This window comes from Terrapene carolina, unplaced genomic scaffold, assembly GCF_002925995.2.
Source record: "Terrapene carolina triunguis isolate 2854851 unplaced genomic scaffold, T_m_triunguis-2.0 Scaffold96, whole genome shotgun sequence".
NCBI lineage: Eukaryota > Metazoa > Chordata > Testudines > Emydidae > Terrapene > Terrapene triunguis.
The window spans coordinates 48,723,188-48,744,038 of NW_020664447.1; the positions used below are offsets into that span (position 1 = coordinate 48,723,188).

Sequence of the window (20,851 nt, forward strand, 5' to 3'; positions counted from 1 at the left end):
TTTTATTGGACCAACTTCTGTTGGTGCCAGGGACAACACCGGGTACTGCCTCACTGCCAAGAATAACTAGACAGAGAGGGTATTGTCAGGGGGAAACAGGTTCCGGTAAGCAGGATGAGCACACAGGGCAGGCGCTGACAGCCCAGAGGTGACTCATCCTGATGTCACGCACTGGAACGGCTCTGAGCCGCGGGCCCGCTGCGAACCCCCCCAGGATCAGCCCAGGCCTCCCTGCAGCGCCTCCCGTCTGCCCTCGCATAGGCGACCAGCGCGGTGCCTGCATTTCAGCCCTCGCCGCCCCGCGCCGCCCACCCGCCCGCCGCTGCGGCCCGAGCGGCAGGGGCAGGGCGCTGGCCGGGCGCAGGGAGAGCGGCGCGGGTCGCCCCGCACCCCACGCCCTTTGGTTCAGGCAGCCTCGGGGCTGCCCTGGGCGGGTCTGGCCGGGCGGCAGCGGCGCGAGCGTGTAGATCAGCGCGTGGCTCGGGAAGGAGGGCGCCGGCTGCAGCCTGTAGTAGCGCCCGTGGGTCTCAGCCCCCCCTTAGTGTCAGCCCAGCCCGGGGGGGTGCGAGCAGCATGAGAGTAGTGGCCTTAATCAGGTAACGTGGCTGTGGGGGGCTGCCCTGCTGCACAGACTGAGCCACACCTCGTGCCCTTGGGGGGTGCTGCCGAGCCCATAGCAGGGACTGGGCTGCTACCCCGCAGCCTTGCCCGCGGGACCCTCCTGCTCGTGCATTTCTTGCTTTCCTTCCTCCCGCAAACACAGCAAGGAGTTTTAAACAGCTCTGTCTTCCGCAGCTTGCTCTGCCTCAGCTGGCTGCATCTCAGTGGTGGGTGTGTAATTGCATGCCTAGTAGGAGGCCTTGCACCAAGTGCCTGGCTCTGCCCTGGGGTGTTGAACATCCTGTCACACTTAAAAAAATAAATAAATAAAGGACCACCGTACCATCATCACTCTCCCCTGTGTCTTGTAATGTGCTCTTTGTTGTCAGTGGCTGCCCTCCACCCCAGAGGCAGCTGCATTTTAGGGGTGCCCTGTAATTATATGTAACATGCTTTGGAAGGAGACGTGCTGTGCTGTATATATGTGAGCTGCTGCTATTTTTTTCTACCTAGTCTCACTCGTTTTCAGTTGATTTTCAGGCTGTTTTTTTTTTCCTTTCCAAGTATCTCCCTTTTAGGATCAGTTTTGCAAATGTGTGTTTCAATGAGACATTTAATCTCACTCATCATTTTAAAAAAGCTCACTCATTTATGTAGTCACACCGAGCTTGACATAGCCCTCTGTCTTGGGGACTGTTTCTCCTACCCTTCTGCTGTTTCGTTTTCTGCACTTCTTATGCTCTAAATAGGTTTTAATATTTTCAGACATGTATTTAAATTATTTTTTCATTGAAGAAGACAGGTAGATTCTTTCATTGAGAAATGATAATACATTGATGGTTCATGTAAGCCAGGAAGGTTACTCAGGAACTTGTGCTTGTGTATTGGGTGAACCCTGTGATATTTTTATTTTTAGATGCCAACCCATAGCTTTTTTTTTTTACTAAGGTACAGCTTCTATATTGACTTTCATTGTGCAGAGTCCTGCAAGCTGCATGAAGCCCTGTTAAAATTTGGGTTTGGCCATGGAGGGTCAGTTGCAGGATCATGGTTTAAAATTATCCCAAAAGAAAATGTTATACAACAAAAGGGACTTGTTTTTTGTTGTGAAAAATTGTACTTTTTTTATCCAGATTTGTTTTTAATAGCAGATTAACACAGTCAATTTCCACACTTTCTCCTCCCAACTCGTAGAAAAGGCAAGATTTCAAGTTCTAGAAGTACTTATTTTGATATTGGTTATGCAGTGGAATGTGTTAAAAGGCAGCATGAAATAAAATCTTAAAAACAGGTTTGTAACATGACTGTTATTTTTGTGGGCAGTTTTCCTAGGATGGATTTAGCTTAAGAAAAAGTTTTAAGAAGAGTTTTTTGTTTTAAAGGGATGTCAAAGTCTGATTTTTTTTAACCTACCCACTGCAAGTAATGTAAAAGATGAGAGAGAAAATTCTCTATTTAAAAAAAAAAATCTTTTGTGCTTTTGATAGGCAGGAGTAGTATCTGAATCAATTTTAACTAATTTTTTTTGTATTGACAGTATTTCAAGTTGACACTCTCTTTCTAAGGAGGTAATGATTGAGTAAACCTCAAAGTGTAACTTGTGCTAAATCAGAAACCATCAGGCATTTTAAAGCCAGTGATCTGTCCAAAATAAGTTTTCTTCCCATCCCCCCAATCTTTAATTAGCCTATATTTTTTTTTTTTGCATGAACAGCGACATGCAGGAATATGAAGGACATCCTTTTCAGAAGTCTTGGATAGTCGCTAAAGTAATCTTTACATTTCCTTTTTTTTCTCTTTCATATTCCCCGTGTCTGTAAGTCTGCCTATCATCGTGCCTGTGGCCAAAATTTGTCCTAACTGTGGCTGTGCTTCTGTTGAAATCGTTAAGAGTCTCATATCTATTGCAGTTCCTTCTTTTATTACATTCCCAAAAGTCTAAATGTCAGGGTACTCAGAATGCCGCAACCAGACATCTGTCTTGCTCCAGGAACTCAGACCATCTGACTACCATTTCTGGCCTCCTATTATTTTCCATAACTCAATGATACTCAAATCTCAAACTGTGGCTCTAGAGCAGTGATACTCAGACTGAGGCTCACAAGCTGCAAATGGCTCTTTAATGTGTTTCCCACAGCTCTTTGCAGCACACGATATTAAAACACTGTGATTTAATTATTACCCAATCAGGATGCTTTTGCTACTTATTAAGCAATTAAGTTATCAACTTGTACTAAGTTATGAACTTATTTACTGTGAGAATTATATATATATATATATATATATATATATATATACACCTCTACCTCAATATAACGCTGTCCTCGGGAGCCAAAAAATCTTACCGTGTTATAGGTGAAACCGTGTTATATTGAACTTGCTTTGATCCACCGGAGTGCGCAGCCCCGCCCCCCCAGAGCACTGCTTTACCGCGTTATATCTGAATTCGTGTTATATCGGGTCGCGTTATATCGAGGTAGCGATGTATATAATATGTGTATGTGTGTATATAAAAAAAGCCTAAATATTTTCCCTGTCATACTATTTAAATATGAGTATTTAGTACAGTAGTAAATGAAACAATGAATTCACACTATTGTGGCTCTTTCGGGTAGAGCTAATAGCTAATTTGGCTCCCGAACCACTGATGACTGAGTATCACTGCTCTAGAGCCACATACAGCTTTTTGAGGGGGGCCTCACTTGGTGAAATCCCTGGGTTTGATGGCTCTCCCCTTTGAAGCTTTGTGCGTAGCATTGAAAAAACAGACAGATGTAGTAGTAATCCTATCTCTCCCTCCAACTAGCCAGGAATTTAGGGTGTAAAGGAGAGGAAGAGAAGGAAAGAAAATAAAAAACTCTGACCGTGTTCCATCAGCTAGTAGGACAAAGAAAGAGAGAGAGATGAAAAACACTTCTTTCTCTCTCAGAGACTAGAAAGCAATGGAAGGAGACAGGAAATATTTTGACAAATGGAGTCCCTAAGAGTCACAGAACTATCATGGAGTTCTGGCCTGATGTGATTATCATCATGCAGTGGCATACAAAAAAATCCCAACAGTGTAATGCTGGGACACCAATTCATGATTATTTGGTGTTTCTGTTGACTCTGTGGGGCTCTCTCCAGCTATCAATATTGAGTATCAGTGGAGGCCTGAGTACTGTTGGACCCACATGTCCTCTCATTCATGATTGCACAGACTGTTTTCCCTCCCATTTGTGATTGTTTTCATGTCAGTGGCAGCTACAAAAATTGCTGTTGTGTAGAAGTGATATTAAGAAAGGACTTTTATGTACAATTTTGCTGTCTTTGAGATGTTTTGTCCTCTTGGAAATAAGTTTATCGCACTTTCTATTTTGGCTCTTCATTTCACCCCCCCATGCCCCTTTCATCTGTTATTTTTCTCTTCTCTGGAAATGAGGAGAGCCAGCTCCAGGTAACCATCCAGCACTATACAGACCATCAGCAAGTGGTCCATAAACAACAAACTGGGACCCTAGGCCTAAAATCATGTCAAAGTACATCCTTCTTTTTAAAATCTATCTTGTTCTTTTCAAGCAATTTTTGAAATTAGCAGATATTTTATTTTTGAGCATTTTTATTTTAATACTGGAATGGTGTGATAATATTTAAGAACTTTGGTAAATTAGCCAATGTACTTTATTTTGTTGTTTAAAAGAAAAATTAGAATGAAATTGTTTCTCATAAAACATGCCAGATTGTGGAAGCCAACACTGGATTTCCCAGTATATGTCACAGATACAATACAGACAGTAGCAATGCAAGTTTTCTTTAGATTTGTCCCAGCAACATGCCTCAACCCTGTTTCTGTGGTACCTCTGAGGTCTGAGTGTAATTCAGTTACCATCTCTATTAATTTCATGGTCCTTCTCTTGAGAATGCTAGCAAGGGCAATATCAAGACTGGTGACTTTCAGTTTCTGAGTTTGCACCCGCAATTTTGCTGGTACAAATAATTGTGGGTACATTTTATAGTGCTTAGATATGTAGCTTCCTGATTATACTCATAAATTGTGTCATTGGATATGTAAAGGCTACACAGTTCATGTATAATTGTTTTTGGCTGTAGTTATATTTAGGGACAAAATCGGGGCTAAGTTGAGGCCCTTAGTTTTGAGAAAGAAGTCTCTATAAGGGTAAGATTCTCTGTCCCATTACTGTTTCTTGATCCATCCAGTCTTTTTTTCCAATCTCATTGGTAACTAAATGAACAGTAGCTAAGTTAACTATACCAAGCATGTTCTATCAAAATAATAGAGATAGGGCTTTAAATTACATTGTCTGTTGGCTGTTTAGAAGAAATTTGACATCATGGTTATTTTGAAAAGTGATTGAGCCTCAAACTAGAAACTTGCTGAAAACCTGTTCATTAACAAATTCATGTTAAATTTTAACAGCAATGAAATGAGAGAGAGTAATTGATCATCGAATCATAGGACTGGAAGGGACCTCGAGAGGTCTTCTAGTCCAGTCCCCTGAACTCCAGGCAGGACTTAGTATTATCTAGACCACTGGTTCTCAAATTTTTTTTCCCATGGACCACTTGAAAATTGCTGAGGGTCTCGGCGGACCACTTAATGATCTTTCCAAATGTTGTTTGTACCATTAGCTAACTGTTGTAAATGCTTTGGATAAAAGCGTTATATAATAAAAACTTAATAATAATTAACGTTTTCTTTGTTCTACAAATAAAAGTACACAACTCATATTTTAATATCAGTAGTCTTACCTTTCTAATGTGATGGATGTGCCTCTCCCCCGTCACAGCAGCCCCTGAGCTGGGGCTGGGAAGAGGGGGGGTGGGGCTCTCCCTCTCTCCCCAGCCACGGCAGCCCCTGAGCTGGGGCTGGGAAAAAGGGCCAGCAGCCTCAGCCCTGGAGCTGGGGAAAGTCGCCTCTTTCTCTGGCCGCCGCAGCCTTGCACGTCACAAATTTGCCCCACCCCCTCTTCTCACCCCACTGTATATACCCCACTGCCTCCCTCCCTCCCTTGGGGCTGTGAGTTCTGTGCTTTGGCTCTTAGAGAGGTAAAGCACAGACTCTCCCCTCTGGTTGTGGTGCTGTGTCTATCAATTTGAAGATGGATGTTTGAAGTATAGTATTCTATAGATCAGATCGTTTTTGTTTTATTATTATTACTTGACATTTGTTTAAGACTTGATTATGTGTAACTGAAATAGGAATTTTGCCATTAAATTCAATGGGAACAGGATTCAGCTGTTGCCATGTTGATAGAGGCGGAGTATTCTTTTAGCTTTTGAATGTTGGGTTATTAATTTCAAAATCAAATCTATTTTGCACTTTATTATTTGTAGTAAATATTATATTACATCAGCACCTAGATGAACATCAGGAACCTGTTGTGCCAGTTGCTTTAAAATACACCTGTAATTAATTTTGTCCGCAGTTACATCTAGGCTCACAACCAGAAGCCAGGTTGTCACTGCTGCTTGTAAAAATCAGTACTTTAGAGAGGAAACATTCTGTGATCCATCACTAATCCTTTGAGCAAAAGACAGCCTCTTCTCCAAAGAGCTTACATACAATATAAGTTTTTCTCCCTCTGCCATCAAATTAGGAATTTCACATAAACCTTATGGATTTTAGATCTAACTGAACTCTTCAGCATTTTATAAATACTTTATTTTCTTATAAAGATTTTGTATGGTACAGTCTTAGACGTTTGTTACTGTTATAATTCTCTTTAATACTTCTTATTTGAAAACTTTATTCCGTGGCCCTGCATTGTAATTTTGAAGTAATCAGGTAAAAGTTTAAAAAGGGCGACAATGCCTAGTAGTGACCTGGTTTAATTGTCTGATCATTTCATTTTTTTTCTAATTCCAGTGGTGGAAAGGACAGCTGTTACAATATGATGCAGTGTGTTGCTGCTGGGCATCAGATTGTTGCTCTAGCCAACTTAAGACCTGCTGAAAACACAGGTAAGAATGCCTCATTGCTTGTAAGAAACTTTCCGAAATAGGAAACAGCTGAGGCACAGCTGTTTCCTGAATTAAACCCTGCTATTTTTTTGTACATATGGCAGGTATCCTAGGACATCTTTACAGAGAAAGGTGAAAAGGGGGAGAGACAATTTAGAGAATTTGTTAAAGCCACTTGTAAAGCAGCAAACAAGAGAAAACAATACAAGAAAATGAAAAATGGTAAAAAAGGATTCTGCAGTTTAAAAGGAGGAAAATGCATAAATAATTTCTTGTACTGTAGTAAGGGGAGAATGCATGGGTACAGTAATGAAGGTAGTGAAAAGTGAGTGAGGCTTAGCATCAATCTTAAATTAAGATGAACAGGAAGGTTTCAAGGTGAGATTTGAAAAGGAGGTGACTTTTGTACCAGTGGGAGGGGAAAGAGGCCCCACAAGTGAAAAGGGTGTCACCTTCGCCATCTGAACTGTGGAGGTTTGTGAGGGAAGCAGAGAAGGAGGTGTGCCTGCTGGGAGGAGGAGTTCATGTGTGAATCATTGGTAGAGTAGGTGAATATAAAATCAATAGGTTGGGGCAATTTATTCCTTTGGTACCCAGGACAAAACCTCTCGAATCTTATTGAAATATGTTTGTTGTAAAACTAATGTATCCACATCAAAAATGTAGAATGTTGTCATTCAAATCATAAAATGGCCTCTTTACGTGTATGTGGTAGGAAATGCAATGGAAAGTTAATTGAGGTACCCCAGGCAGCAGTAGGGCCTATCCCATTCATTTTATTTTATCTTGTACCACTGTTGCCTGGAGACCCTCAAGTAATAAAGTAACTGCACATTCAGAACTAAGTGGCAGCTTAAAAGGGACCCTGTCTGGTCTTTTCAGGCATCACATTTTATATAAATTTAAAAATACTCTGTTTTTCTTGTAAAATCAACTTCTCCGGTCCTGGTTAATTTGTTAAGATTACAGAACCCGCTAGACCATTTTGATCAAATACCCGCTTCTCTTACTATTGGAAGTCACCATGTCCATTCTAAAAATCATTACACACTATAGTAAAGTCAAGTACACTTATTTATAATGATCAGTTTTAGCATATTATGGTTACATCACAACTTGTTTAACAGCTTATTTCCGTGATACAGGGACCTCTCCTTTCAAGCTATTCCATGTGGGCTCAGAGGCCTGCCCTCACAGAGCAGGGCCGAAGTTAGGGGAAGTTCCAGGACTACTCAGGGTGGTCTTAAAATAAAGTGAACTCTATCAAATTTTACCAGTGAATTGTAGCTTTGAGCAATAATTAAGTGTTCTTTATTATTGATCAGTTGAAAAATTATCAATAAAGATCACAATTGTTGGATAACTCCTGAGATACGTAAAATGTGAATTGCAAGGTTTGCGGTTTAATTATTACAATCTACATGAGCTACCTTTTTTGTTATTGATTAGCTGCCAACCAGTCGGTAAGAATGTTTAGTGAAATTTGTCTCTTAATTAAAGCAGTAACAGCAAGAAGTTTGGTGAGTTCTATCCTAAGTTTTTAAAAGGAAAGGAGATTAAAAAGTCCTGGATGCAACAACAAAGATTTCCCTTTCTTTACAGTGTATTAAACAATATAAAATTACTGCCGTAATCCTCTATTGTTCCATTTATACTGAAATAACATGCTGTGAGTATCATGTTGTCAGTACTAAATGTATTAATGGCTAAGTTTCAGGAAGTTTTGACAGCCTATTTCTAACCACCAGAATAAGTGCTGCAGTGTGTTCTATGTATATTGCACTAAGTATGCTGAAACACAAGTAAAAACTATTGGTCTGTGCCTCTGGGGTTGTGCTCCTCTTGCATAGCAAAGCAAAATTACCATTGGCTTCACTTGGTTCTGGTTGGATCTGTAATGGGGGATTTGTGGAGGAAGCACTGGAAATGGTAGGGGAGAAGTGAAGTGGACACCTCGATTGAGAAGTAGGCAGTTGCATGAGACACATTGTTATAAGAGGGGAGAAATCCATTTTTTTTAATTCCATGTTTGTAGAGATGCCATCACAGATGTGTGTGTCAATGAACTAAGGAATAGTCAGATTTAGGTACTCTTGGTGCTTTTAAAGTATTATGATTTTCTATAAATGCTGAATGATGTGCTTAGCGTCATGTTTGTCTCTATTTAATTGTGGCAGAAGGGACAGATGAGCTGGACAGCTACATGTATCAGACAGTAGGACATCATGCCATAGACCTGTATGCTGAAGCAATGGATTTGCCTCTCTATCGTCACACCATAAAGGGTACCAGTGTGGACACTGGAAGAGTGTATACCAAGTGTGAAGGAGATGAGGTCGAAGATCTTTATCACCTTTTGAAACTTGTTAAGGTATGTTGCATAACTCACTCCTCTTGGAAAGTTTTGAAAATTTTTAAAAAATATTTATACTCTTGTATAATATTTGTTTTCTTTTCTGTTGTTCTTCCTTACAGTATAAATTTATGTGAAATGGGGATTTACTATCTTAATCTGTTAAGATAGACCATACTGATTATCCCTCATTTTAAACCAAAAACCTTGATCATATACAATAAATAGATGCCCATAATAATAAACAATTGTATGCAAAAGTATTCAGAAAGTATTATATGTAAAGAGAATTATTTATCATGAGACTGATGTAAAGTTATCTGAGGTTCATGCAACTGATGTAATATTTTGCTTGTTTCCCACTGGTTCTCATAGATTTTGTGTGCATTTTGTTTATTAGTGCACAGGAAATGTATGCATTTGCTTTTTCATGGACTTATGTATTATAAAGTAAAACCCAAAGTGCTAGAATATTATTCATACTGCATTTCAGACTCAAAGTATTCCCAAATACTTTACAATTATGATTTTGATGTTGGTAGTGCAGTGACTATGTTCAAATACCGTTATATACTCAGCAATAGCTTTACCCAATCTTTTTAGTAATACAATCATTCTTTCAATAAAAATGGATATATTGGCTAAGACACTTGAAATTTATTCTGCTGTTTTTCAAAAAATGTAATGTGATCTTTATTACCTGGGGTTTGATTCAAACCCCATTGAAATCAGTAGAAAGACATCCATTGGTTCCAATGGATTTTGGATCACAGAGAGGAAAGAAGCAACTTTGAATGACAGAGTTAAAGTTTCTTCATTGTCCTGAATGTCTTTCAGCAGATTATGTTTGAGGTTTCCAGAATACGTAATCATATTCTTGTAAATGTCAGAAGGCAGTATTAATTGTGAAAGTTGTTACTAAAATGAAATGATTAATTTGAATATTATTTACAGTCCTAGAAAAACTTCCTTAAGTTGCCTAAAAGATAATTCTGATCTTCGATTTAAGTATTCAATACCTGTCCAATTATAATTTTATTTAATCAGATTTATAATTGATAAACCTGAAAACGTCATGCTTAAATGGCTTGTTCATTATTTTATATTAAAATTGTATGAATAATTTGGTTCTAAGATGTATGTTACAGAGATCAGAAACTATCACCGGGGCAAGGTGACTAAACCCATTATGTCCTTCTTTGGTTGTTATAAGTTTTATTTAATTTTAATATCATAAAGTTGGGAAGTTCTGGATTGGGTAATCTTTCCTCTGAAATTACTTCCTTTCTGTCTGTTATCCTACCACAGTTTCTTCTGATGGAATGGGTGAGATCTCTGGGATCCAGTGGGAAGTGACCTGAACTCAATACTCCTGCTTTCCGAGACCACGTTACATTTTCTCAAAACTCTTTTAATCAGTGGCAAAACTCTCATAGGCTTCAGTGGGGCTAGGATTTTGCCCATAGTATCCATTAGTCTGGAGTACAAGATTCTTGATGTTTCTTCTAAATCTTTGTGGAGCAATAGGACATTCGAGGCTGTACAACCAGTATAGAGAGATCAGTGAAGTTTTTGTTTTTTGTTTTTGTTTTTTTAAACAGAGTGTGTATAGGAAGCAGGACAGTAATTTGAGGAAACATGCAGCAGCACTTTTAAAAATTTTTTGAAAACGACAGCATTGGAGAAGGGAAGTACAGATACGCTATCTGTTGGAAGCTTCGTGATAACAGCTTTCTAAGGCTGGGAAAGATGATAAATTACTGATCAATTTAATTAAAAATGGGGAGATTAGTGGCAATTAAGATGAAATTTCCCTTTCGATCCATGCTGTCTTTGGAGAAATGGATGCTTTGCCATTATCTTTATAGTAACAGTCAGTTATGACATAAATTAATGCTAATGTTAAATCTTGACAACTTCTGCTTTGGAAGTTCGTACACGATAATTATAACTATAGTTGAAAGAGATGTTATCAAGTTGTCTGGAACTAAATAACTGCTTCTTTCTTGTGTGGAAATATGAATTCCACTATAGGATATTTTACAGACATAAATATTGGAAATACATTGCCTTTATAGTAGACATTGTGTAACCATCTCCTTACAGTCAAACTCATATATGAAATTCTGGTGTAAAAATTGCAACGGGGTTCTTGAGTACTCTAATGAATAATTGAGTAATTATAGGGAAGAAAAGAAATCTAGAAGAGCTATCACTCTTTATGTTGTTCTTCACTAGTTTTTAGAAAAAGATGGAACTGGAATTTTTTTACCTTTTGAATGTTAATGGCAAAATTAAAATCAGTTGATTGATTTTTATTTTAAACATTTACTTATGGCAGTATGCAGTTTTGTAGCTTTAATGTGCAAGTCTTTAACCACCAATAGCTTTTTTTCTAAGTGATTCAAATTTTCTTTAGATGGTGTTACAATATAATTTTTTTAAAGAGAGCACAATATGCTGCCTGTTGAAAGTAGGGGAAAAAAAGAATTGATGAAGGTTTTTAATAATTCAGACTTTTATTAAAAGTCTTGAGTTGAAATAATTTGAAAGCACTGGCCAAAATAGCATCACTCTTTTTTTAATGTAATGCTTTGGATATGAGGATGCAGGAAAGAGTCTGTCTAGATGAAAACCACATAATATGTCTAGCTTTTAGTTTGTAAAGTATCTTTATGTTACAAGTGCTTGTTTAATAATAAATTAAAACAAACCACATTGAAAAAACTTATATGAATTGAAAAGTATTAAATATTTTTTAAAAGTTTTATAAAAACAGGAATTTTTAAAAATGTAAATATTCCCCTGCAGTGTTGGAAAGCCCACCACAGCAGTTTTGTGCTAGTGTGTAAGACTGAGAGAGTGAAAATGACTGCAGACAAATGTGAAACTGACCATTCTGATGTTGTGTTCTACCCTATGTGAAATATGTGACGTAAATTAGATTTATTTTAAATAGTCTAATGTGTTAGTAGGGGATAAAGATTGTTTAGGGTTACTATCTATATACTATCTATATCCCTACATGTTACACATAGGACTGGAAGGGACTGCTTAGGTCACTGAGGCCATCAATACAAGTAGATTGTATGGTTTTGGATTTATATAAATATAAATCCAAAACCATACAAATTACTTGTATTGATGTCCTCAGTGCCTACTCCTGAGGGCATTCTGCACCAAAACATTAAAAATTCTGCGCCAAAAAAAATTAAAATTCTGCGCACAATATTTTAAAATTCTGCAAGTGTTATTTGTCAATAAATAAATGCAGAGGCTCCAGCATGGCAGTGGGGAGCACAGGCCACTGACTGCATAAAGGTGGGAGATCACCCTGCAGCCCCCTCACCCAGAGGACCCGGACTCAGCAGTGAGGCTGCACCCAACCCTGACACAGTGCATGACCTGGGCTTGCCCCAGAAACACCCTGGGGCCCTGCCCCTCTGCGCCAGGTGCACCAAGTGTGGGTCAGGCAGACTCAACCAGGCAGGATCCAAGTGTGGAGGAGCTCAGTGTGGGGGGATCCAGATGTGAGGTGAGTGGATTCTGGGTGCAGGCAGCTCAGTGCGGGGTCTAGGTTTGGGGGAATCTGGATGCACAGAGGCTCGTTGGGGGGGTTCCAGGTGCAGAGGCAATGGGACTCTGCAGGGGCTTCCAGTTGAAGGCGGTTGAAGCAGAGGGGTCTGGGTGTGGGGGTCTCAGCGGGGGGGGGGATGCTGGGGGCTTGGGGCTTGGTGGGGTGGGGGTCTGGTGCAGCTAGTTAGGGTCAGTGGTGTGGGGCTCTGGATGTGGGGGCTCAGGGTGGTGCAGGGGGTGGGGCATCAGGGTGGTGGTTTGAGTGTAGGGAGCTCAGTGCAGGGTGGTCTGAGTGAAGGGGTGGGGGTCCGGAGGCAGGGAGCTGCAGGGGGCTCCAATTGCAGGGGTTGAAGTTCAGTGGGATGGGGGTTAGGATGTAGTTGGTGAGACTTGGCAGGAGTGTCTGGGTTTGGGAGGTCCGGGAGTTGGGTAGAGGGGGGAGCAGCTCCTCGTACAGTGACCCCTGCCCCCACAGTTAAGGAGTGATGGGGACAGGACGTGGGGGGATGCTGAGCTTCCTGCAGCTGGGGGAGGTTTCTTGGAGTGGGTCTGATACAGCCCCAGACACTCTTTGCAGGGGAAGTCCTGTCCTCTTCTGCCTCCAGCCCAGCTGGGACTAGCAGTGATCCTGGCTCAGAGTAGGAGCCACTGGCTGAGGTGTCCCCAACCCCACGGTTATTTACTTTGCCCCCGGCTGCTCCGGGTGCCTGAAACAATGTATCTGCTCTGCCAGGGAGTGGTGCATGACTGCTCTTGCAGCTTCCTTATGCTTCCCTGTCAGAAAGTCATTTTTCTGCGGGAAAGCAAATAAATCTGCAGGGGACATGAATTCTGCGCACGTGCAGCGACGCAGAATTCTCCCAGGAGTAAGTGACCTAATCGGTCCCTTCCATTCCTATGTGTAACATGTAGGGATATATATATAGTCAGTTTATAGTACCATGTGTGTTGAATGTGGGATATATAAATTCTGAACACTAAAGGCTAATTTAATTTTAATATACTAGGCAGGTCACTCTGGGAGTCTTACTGAATCCATGTGTCCAACCATGTGTATTTACTTGCAGGATTAGTGCCTAAGGCTCTGTTTCAACAAAGCATTTAAACACTTAGGGTATGTCTACACTACGAGAGTAGTTCGATTTTACTTAAATCGAATATGTGGAATCGATATTACAAAATCGAACGTGTGTGTCCACACTAAGGACAGTAATTCGACTTTGTGAGTCCACACTAACGGGGAAAGCGTCGACATTGGAAGCGGTGCACTGTGGGCAGCTATCCCACAGTTCCCGCAGTCCCCGCTGCCCATTGGAATTCTGGGTCGAGCCGCCAATGCCTTCTGGGTAAAAAAATGTGTCGAGGGTGCTTTTGGGTAACTGTCGTCATCCGTCCGTCACTACCGCCCTCCCTCCCTGAAAGCGCCGGCGGGAAATCAGTTCGCGGACTTTTCTGGTCAGTGACAGCGCGGACGCCACAGCACTGCGAGCATGGAGCCCGCTGTGACCATCGCTGCAGTTATGGCCGTTGTCAACACCTCGCAGCTTATCATCCACCTTTCCCAGAGGCATATGCAGAGAAATCAGGCGAGGAGGCTACGGCAGCGCGGTGAGGACCTGAAGTCTGAGAGTGGCACAGACCTGTCACAAAGCACGGGACCCCGCGCCGAGGACATCACGGTGGCAATGGGTCATGTTGATGTTGTGGAACGGCGATTCTGGGCCCGGAAAACAAGCACGGACTGGTGGGACCGCATAGTGCTGCAGGTCTGGGATGAATCCCAGTGGCTGCAAAACTTTCGCATGCGGAAGGGGACTTTCATGGAACTTTGTGAGTTGCTGTCCCCTGCCCTGAAGCGCAATGACACCCGGATGCGAGCAGCCCGGGACTGTCCAGAAGCGAGTAGCCATAGCCCTCTGGAAGCTTGCAACGCCAGACAGCTACCGGTCAGTCGCGAACCACTTTGGCGTGGGCAAATCTACTGTGGGGGTTGTTGTCATGCAAGTAGCCAACGCAGTCGTTGAGGTACTGGTCTCAAAGGTAGTGACCCTGGGAAACGCGCAGGTCATCATAGATGGCTTCGCCGCGATGGGATTCCCAAACTGCGGTGGGGCTATAGATGGAACTCACATCCCTATCCTGGGACCGGACCACCAGGCCAGCCAGTACATCAACCGAAAGGGGTACTTTTCAATGGTGCTGCAAGCACTGGTGGACCATAGGGGACGTTTTACAAACATCAACGTCGGATGGCCGGGCAAGGTTCATGACGCTCGTGTTTTCAGGAACTCAGGTCTGTTTAGACAGCTGCAGGAAGGTATTTACTTCCCGGACCACAAAATAACTCTTGGGGATGTGGAGATGCCTATAGTCATCCTCGGGGACCCAGCCTACCCGCTAATGCCCTGGCTCATGAAGCCCTATACTGGCGCCCTGGACACTGAAAAAGAACTCTTCAACTACCGGCTGAGCAAGTGCAGAATGGTGGTGGAGTGTGCTTTTGGCCGTCTCAAGGGGAGATGGAGAAGCTTACTGACTCGCTGTGATCTCAGCGAAACCAATATCCTCATTGTTATTGCAGCTTGCTGTGTGCTCCACAATCTCTGTGAGAGCAAGGGGGAGATGTTTATGGCGGGGTGGGAGGTTGAGGCAAATATCCTGGCTTCTGATTACGCCCAGCCAGACAGCCGGGCGATTAGAAGAGCCCAGCGGGACGCGCTGTGCATCCGGGAGGCTTTGAAAGCTAGGTTCCTGAGTGAGCAGGGTAACCTGTGACTTTTAAGTTTGTGTACAGAGAAGCTGAACCTGCCCCCGTTTCTTTACCCACTAAATGTTCAGTATCCTCTCCAGTTACATACCCCGTTCCCCCCCTTCCAACACACGTTTAAAAATAAAATCACTTGAATTTTGTTAATGAACACCGTTTTCTTTATTACTGTTTTCGCGGGAAAGTGTTGAACCTGGGACGCAGACTGTGGTGGGGAGCGGGTGTAGTGTAGTGATGCAAATGACGCTTCTAAACTCCAGGAATGACAGGCTCCGCAGTGGTGGACTGGTTGTTTCAACGGAGCCTGCCACCCCTCCTGTTCGGGACTCTGTGTGTGTGGGGGCTATGTGACTTTGTGGCAGGGGGAGGATGGTTACAGATCCCCTGCTGCGTGGCTTTGTGATCCAGGATAAGGACCGCTGCATAAGATCTCTAACTGCCCTCCCCCGCCACAAAGTCACAGAGCCCCCCCTCCCCCGCCCCAGAACATGAAAACCACCTCCCAGACTGACCAGGGTAACTAGTGACTGCAATGTGTGTGTGCCCTGCTGCTGAACCTGCCCCCGCCTCTGTACCCTGGTAAAGGTGACTGTCCTGTCCAATTACCAACCCCCTTCCCCCCCTTCAGACAGACTCTCCTCTAAAAGAACATGATGGAAACAGTAATTAACAGAAACGTATTTTTTATTAGCAACTACACATGAAACTGGGGGGGTGAAACTTGGACGGGGGCTTGGGTGAGGTGGGAAGGAAAGGACTTGTCAAATTTTGGGGAATGAGAGCCTTCTGGTACTTGGGCAGTCTGCAGGGGTGGAGTGAGAGTTTTCACGGACTGTGCCGCCCCTCCTTCTTTGGACTTTGGGTGAGGGGGGTATGGGACTTGGTGGCGGGGGAGGGCGGTTACAGATAGACTGCAGCGGGGCTCTGTCCTCCTGCCTCCGGTCCTGCAGAACATCCACAAGGCGCCGGAGCGTGTCCGTTTGCTCCCTCATTAGTCCAAGCAGCGTTTGAGTCGCTTGCTGGTCTTCCTGCCGCCACTTCTCCTCCCGTTCCATGTGTGATCGATGCATTTGGGACAAGTTATCCCTCCACTGGGTCTGCTGGGCTGCCTGGGCTCGGGAGCAGCCCATAAGTTCCGAGAACATGTCCTCCCGTGTCCTCTTCTTCCCACGCCTAATCTGCGCTAGCCTCTGGGAGTGTGATGCCAGGCTAGGTCGGGAGTCAGTCGCAGCTGTGGGAATGGGAAAAAGGGAGTGAATTCCTCAGAAAGATAAATTTAGTTGTGAACAAAGAACATAGTCTTTCTCTGTGAACAAGACCATGCACAGCACCTATCACATGCGCACTCAGGACAAGGTCGAATTTTCGGCCTTTGCATTCAGTGCTTGGGGTCTTGCAGTGCAGATCAGAGAAGCGGGGCAGGACACCGGAATTTGTGTAGCAGGCCGACATGGTAAGCCGTAGACTTGTGGCTGCTTAAAACTTTAATAGTAGCACTGGCCTCCTTTCACATTGAAAGCAATGCCAGTCCCTGCTGCCAGCAATCCGGCAAGCATGAACTCTGCCCCTGTCCCACCCCCTCGCGGCTGTCCCAGGGAAAGATCCCTGTATGCTGCCCCTCTCCCGCCTCCAACGCGTGGCTGTAAACCGCCGGTTACAGTTCTGTAAAGGAACAGGCAAGCAGTCCCAATACTAACATTCCCCTACCTAATTCAAAGCAGGTCACCATGAGCGACATCACTCTGATGAGGATTTCAGAGACGGAAAAAGAAAGAATGCTTCGGGAAAGCCTGCAAAGACCAGGGCTGTATGCCGCCATGCTCTGCAGGGCAATGATCCCGGAGTACTTGCTTGTCTCCTGGCGCGGAAATGTTTCCTACTACAGAGGAGCCAATAAGGCCGCTCTCCCCAGGAACCTGATGCAAAGGCTTTCCAATTACCTCCAGGAGAGCTTCGTGGAGATGTCCATGGAGGATTTCAGCTCTATCCCCGGACATATAGACCGGATTTTACTGTAGCTGCACTGGCAGGGACTAAACAGTAGAGCGGCTTGGGCAGAACAATCATGCTAAACCGGACATTGTTAGATTTTTTTCAGTAGTTGCACTGCCAGGGACTGAAAAGTTAAGCGCCTAGGGCAAAGTAATCATGCAAAACCCATTGTTAATATTGTTAATATTCCTGTTCTGTTAAAAATAAATGTTTAGATGTTTTAAACACTTACTGAGTGATCCTTCCCCTGATTCTGTGTCCGGGTTAACGGCTGGGGACGGTTGGTAGGGGATCTCTGTGGCGGCCGCACCTAGGATGGAATGCAGTGCCTCGTAGAAACGGGATGTCTGGGGCTGGGATCCGGAGCGTCCGTTTGCCTCTTTGGTCTTCTGGTAGCCTTGTCTCAGCTCCTTGATTTTCACGCGGCACTGCGTTGCATCCCGGCTGTATCCTCTCTCTGCCATGGCTTTAGAGATTTTCTCGTAGATCTTTGCATTCCGTCTTTTCGATCGCAGCTTGGAAAGCACGGACTCATCGCCCCACACAGCGATGAGATCCAAGACTTCCCGATCAGTCCATGCTGGGGCCCTCTTTCTATTCTGAGATTGCATGGCCATCTCTGCTGGAGAGCTCTGCATCGTTGCCAGTGCTGCTGAGCTCGCCACGATGTCCAAACAGGAAATGAGATTCAAACTGCCCAGACAGGAAAAGGAATTCAAATTTTCCTGGGGCTTTTCCTGTGTGGCTGGTCAGAGCATCCGAGCTCGGACTGCGGTCCAGAGCGTCAACAGAGTGGTGCACTGTGGGATAGCTCCCGGAGCTATTAGTGTCGATTTCCATCCACACCTAGCCTAATTCGACATGGCCATGTCGAATTTAGCGCTACTCCCCTCGTTGGGGAGGAGTACAGAAGTCGAATTTAAGAGACCTCTATGTCGAACTAAATAGCTTCGTGGTGTGGACGGGTGCAGAGTTAATTCGATGTAACGGCGCTAAATTCGACATAAACTCCTAGTGTAGACCAGGCCTTAAATAAAGCCAATGGGACTTAAGTGTGGGCTTTTAAGTGCTTTACTGACTGAAGCCTAAAACGGTACCAGGTTTCCCCGGTTATCTGACTTTTCCTTTATGGTCAAATCCTCCTATATGAATGGAAAAGTATTAAATATTTTTAAAAACAGCTTTATGAAAACAAGGTTTTTTAAAAATGTAAATATTCCGCTGAGTAATTGAGTAATTATCGGGAAGAAAAGGAATCTAGAAGAGCTATCATTCTTTGTTGGTCTTCACTAGTTTTTAGAAAAAGATGGAACTGGAATTTTTTGGCTTTTTGAATGTTAACGGCAAAATTGAAATCATTTGATTGATTTTTATTTTAAACATTTATTTATTACAATATGCAAGTTTGTAGCTTTAATGTGCAAGTCTTTAACCACCAATAGCTTTTTTCTAAGTGATTCAAATTTTCTTTAGATGGTCCTCCTCGTTGTGTGTGTTCAAAGCCTGAAAAGTGCTCAAGGGAACGGGCCAGGGAGAGCCTGTACAGAGTGCATTGTCAGAAGCACCTATCCTCCATCAGTCAATCATAGGTACTTAAATGGCCCTCCATTACCATAGTGCTTGAGGCACAGGTTGGAGTGGCAGGTCAGTTGAGCGTTGGAGGTGTAGGATGTTTGTCTATGACATGTGGGTCCTGTGGCTAAAACCTGTGTCTAGGGGATAGGTACAGTGGACCCATAGACAGTACAGCAGAATGCAGATTACTTTGTTGGTGCTCCGTACCAGGCTGATGGGTGTCGGTGGAGGATTCTACTCTCTACCAGTCACCTGAGTAGGTCTCCTTACTCATACTCTTCGAAGGAAACCAGAAGTTGGCCCTTAGTTGATAAGGTTTGTTGCTAAGACAGTTAACCTTTATAGAGTTCTTCAGGTTCATTCTGTGCTTCTGATGTATATATGTGTCTATGTGTATATATAATGTACGTTATAGATCTTGTTCTTAATAGGCATTTTTTCTTTGAAATATTGGCTTGTCCTTTACCATAATAAAATCTTCTGACATGATTATTCTTGAGTTTCTGGAAAGTTTATCCCAAATATTTATAATTCTGTTTATAATTTAAAGAAATTTATGTGAACCCATTTATGAAGTATGATTACAACATTTCCATCGTCTCTTGCATATTTCCAAAGTTATTTTGAGTTCAGTGCAAGTTCTGTGTGTGGAGGGCTTTGCAAGGTTAGAGTCTTAAAGATTATTAAGAAGAAAAAACACATTTGAGAAAAATAGGTATGATGGACTTGAGGACTGCAGGATAATTGCAGTATCTTCTACTGATCATCAGCTGAAAAATAAATATTGCAACTAGATCAATATAAAAAATGTGTTGACAAAAATATTTTAATTATTAAAGTCTTTGCCTGCTATACCATATCATGCCATTAATTTTTTCCGTGGGGGGGGGGAGGGAAGAGGAGGAAGCGGAGTGGAATTCTGCTTTAAAAATGGTGAGACGACATGGATCAGCAATCTTATTGGCTGGTAATTAAAACCCACAAAAGCCCCAGCCAGAAACATTTGCTTTTTTAGTAGCAGCAGTAGAAAGCAGTATAATGCGTTTTAAACCTATTTTTTAAAATTAATTTTCAAGCTCAGGGGTGTATGGTCTTGGAATGGAAAAGGACTGATACTTATTCAAAGACAGCAAAATTTTTTGTTTACTAGGAGTAATATTGTGATAACTGTTCTCCTCTCATATTGTCCTGTATATGTTAAGGGGTTTGGTTCTCCTTTCTCCCTCTGTGTATGCACAATGTGCCGAGCCATTTGATGGTGTCATAATCAGCCAGATGGAGATCCAATAGCCCATCGTTGATATAAGTCAGTGGGCACTTGTCAAGGATATGCGAAATAGTCTGAAGTTGATTGCAGCTGCATTGCAGGTCATTAGAAAAACCTCGTTTAAAGAGATTGGCTGCACAGTTGTCCTTTCCTGTTCAAACCTGGTTCAGAGATGACCACAGGTGCCTTGGCAGATCAAAACCTAGTGGACAGATGGTTGAGTCAGTGACGAGAGAGTGATTGACAATTGTCATCGCTGACCACTTGTTGCACCAAGCAGATTCCACTATCATGTCCTGTGATGGCATAAATGACCATAAGGGCATCTAGAAGACAGGCAAACTGACGGGTGGTTGAAGAGGTTTGCGTACAATGACAGGTCGCTATTCTCATTGATCCTGGCCAGCTGCACGACAGAGGCTTTCTCATGGTGACTATGGGGTGGTGCTATATTAGTAAATATTGGCAGCTTTACATCGATCAGCATTGTGTGAAATGAGCAACACCAGACAGGAGCTCAGTACTCTGCTGGTGAATAGCAGAGGGAAAGGGCTAATGTTCTAAGTATCTGGGTGCTTGCACCCCAGGTTGAACCAGCAAATTTTCTGAGCAGCTTGTTCTGAGTGTTGACTTTGGCTGCCGTCGTCTTCAAGTGGTTGAGGTACATTAATGACCTATCCAGTGTCACACTGGGGCAAACCAGGTTTGGATCGTGCTGCAGATGGCCGTTGAAGAAAACATTTATCTCGTGGCTTCCATC

The 20,851-nt window shown here is 43.0% G+C and overlaps 1 protein-coding gene across 2 annotated transcripts in view; it reads left to right on the plus strand.

The window, feature by feature from the left end:
* The first annotated feature begins 491 nt into the window (after positions 1–491).
* DPH6 (diphthamine biosynthesis 6) overlaps positions 492–20,851 on the plus strand; it is a 349,689-nt gene continuing 329,329 nt past the window's right edge. For both annotated transcript variants that reach the window (XM_024200992.1, XM_024200991.1), the window contains exons 1-3: positions 492–596; positions 6,467–6,561; positions 8,739–8,932. In XM_024200992.1, the coding sequence (XP_024056760.1) occupies positions 574–596; positions 6,467–6,561; positions 8,739–8,932 (312 nt within the window). In that variant the 5' untranslated portion in view covers positions 492–573. The remainder of the gene's footprint in view (positions 597–6,466; positions 6,562–8,738; positions 8,933–20,851) is intronic.